We start from the raw sequence: 1,771 nt of genomic DNA, 5'->3' as shown, positions 1-1,771 counted from the left end.
CTGCGGTGGGCAGGAGCGTGCCACTGCACTCCAGTCTGGGCGACAGAGTGAGACTACAATTTAAAAAACAAAAAAACAACAAAAAAAAGATTCCTTATTTCTTTTATTTTTGAGTCAGAGTCTCACTCTGTCACCTAAGCTGGAGTGTAGTGGCATGCTCATGGCCACCACAGCCTCGACCTGCTGGGCTCAGGTAGTCCTTCCCCTCAGCCTTTCAAGTAGCTTAACTACAGGCCTGTGCCACCATGCCTAATTTTTTTATTTATTGTAGAGATGAGGTCTCACCCAGGCTGGTCTTAAACCCCTGGACTCAGGCAATCCTTTTGTCTCAGCCTCCCAAAGTAATGGGATTACAGGCTTGAGCCACCGCACCCAGCCAAGATTCTCTATTTCAAATTTAGTTTTCTAACATTCTACTCTCCTTTTCCCACTATCCTCTACTCTTACTATCCAAGAACAAGACTACTATTACTTAGCTTTGTCACCCCAAGAACAGAAATTAATCCTAAATCTAAAAATAAAATATTATACTCTGACATTTCTTGTTGGAGTCAACAAAATCACAAAGAAAACGTTGCAAAAGCCCAAACATATTTCTATTACAGACATCTCTATGTTAAAAGATACTTACCATGGGATCTTTTATCTGAAGAGCAACTTTAAATTTATCAATACAGCGCTTTTGAAGGCATGGGATGGTAGTTACTTCCGGACTGGTAGATAAAATAAATATCGTGATAGCAGTAAGCAGACTGACTTCATCAAGTTCTTGATGTTTTCCATCAACTGAAGAGAAATTATCTATTAGAAAAAGGTCATATTTACTGCTTCCCATATCTGTGTGAAGGTATCTTTAGTTTGGTAGTAACAATATCTTTTGTGTACACAAAAAATACAGACAATAAACACTGACTGAGTATAAGAATCTTAGTAAATGTACATTTTAAGATGTATTTCATGGCCAGATTGGTGGCTCATACCTGCCATCTCAGCACTTTGAGGCTGAGGTAGGAGAACCGCTTGAGTTTTGAGACCTAGACAAAATAGTGAGGTCTCATCTCTACAAACAAACAAACAAACAAAAAATTAGCTGGATGTGGTAGCATGCACCCATAGTCCCAGCTGCCCAGGAGGCTGAGGTGGAAGGACTGCATGAGGCCAGGAATTTGTGGTTGAGGTGAGCTGTGATGAGCTGTGATCATACTACTGTACTTTAGCCTGGGTGACAGAGCAAGATCTCAACTCAAAAAAAAAAAATACTGTACAAGTAAATTCTAGAGCTAAGAATTACCAAAGCAATTATAATCTTCAAAGGTAAAGACAGCAATAAATAAGTATATACATTAACTAGGAATATACATTTATTGTGTAACCTTGGACATTACCGTCATCTTGAGTTTTCTCATTTGTAAAATGGGAATAACAGCACCACACTGATAGTGTTATGAAGATTAAATGAGTTAATCCATGTAAAGCATTGAGAATAGTATGCTACAGTGAGCATAGTAGGTCACACCTATAATCCCTGCACTTTGGGAGGTCGAGGTAAGAGGATTGCCTGTGCCCTGGGGTTCAAGATCAGCCTGGGTAACTTGGCGAGACCTTATCTCTACAATAAAAAAAAAAATTATCCAGGTGTGGCGGCGCATACCAGTAGTTCCAACTACTTGGAAGGTTGAGGCGGAAGGATGGCCAGAGCACAGAAGGTCGAGACTGTGGTGCCCAGGAGCGTGCCATTGCCCTACAGTCTGAGTGACAGACTGAGACTGCA

The 1,771-nt window shown here is 40.7% G+C and overlaps 1 protein-coding gene across 1 annotated transcript in view; it reads right to left on the bottom strand.

Annotated features, from left to right (window-relative positions):
* The window catches only part of LOC103275615 (HEAT repeat-containing protein 5A), a 64,902-nt gene that overhangs the window by 3,617 nt on the left and 59,514 nt on the right, over positions 1–1,771 (bottom strand). Inside the window, exon 15 of the mRNA XM_008073012.2 lies at positions 632–786. Coding sequence (XP_008071203.2) covers positions 632–786 — 155 coding nt within the window. The remainder of the gene's footprint in view (positions 1–631; positions 787–1,771) is intronic.

Source organism: Carlito syrichta, unplaced genomic scaffold (genome assembly GCF_000164805.1).
Source record: "Carlito syrichta isolate Samal-C Ts95f unplaced genomic scaffold, Tarsius_syrichta-2.0.1 Scaffold315592, whole genome shotgun sequence".
NCBI classification, from domain to species: Eukaryota; Metazoa; Chordata; class Mammalia; order Primates; family Tarsiidae; genus Carlito; species Carlito syrichta.
The sequence above is the reverse complement of the archived record's forward strand: the minus strand, read 5'-3'. Positions and strand labels throughout refer to the sequence as shown.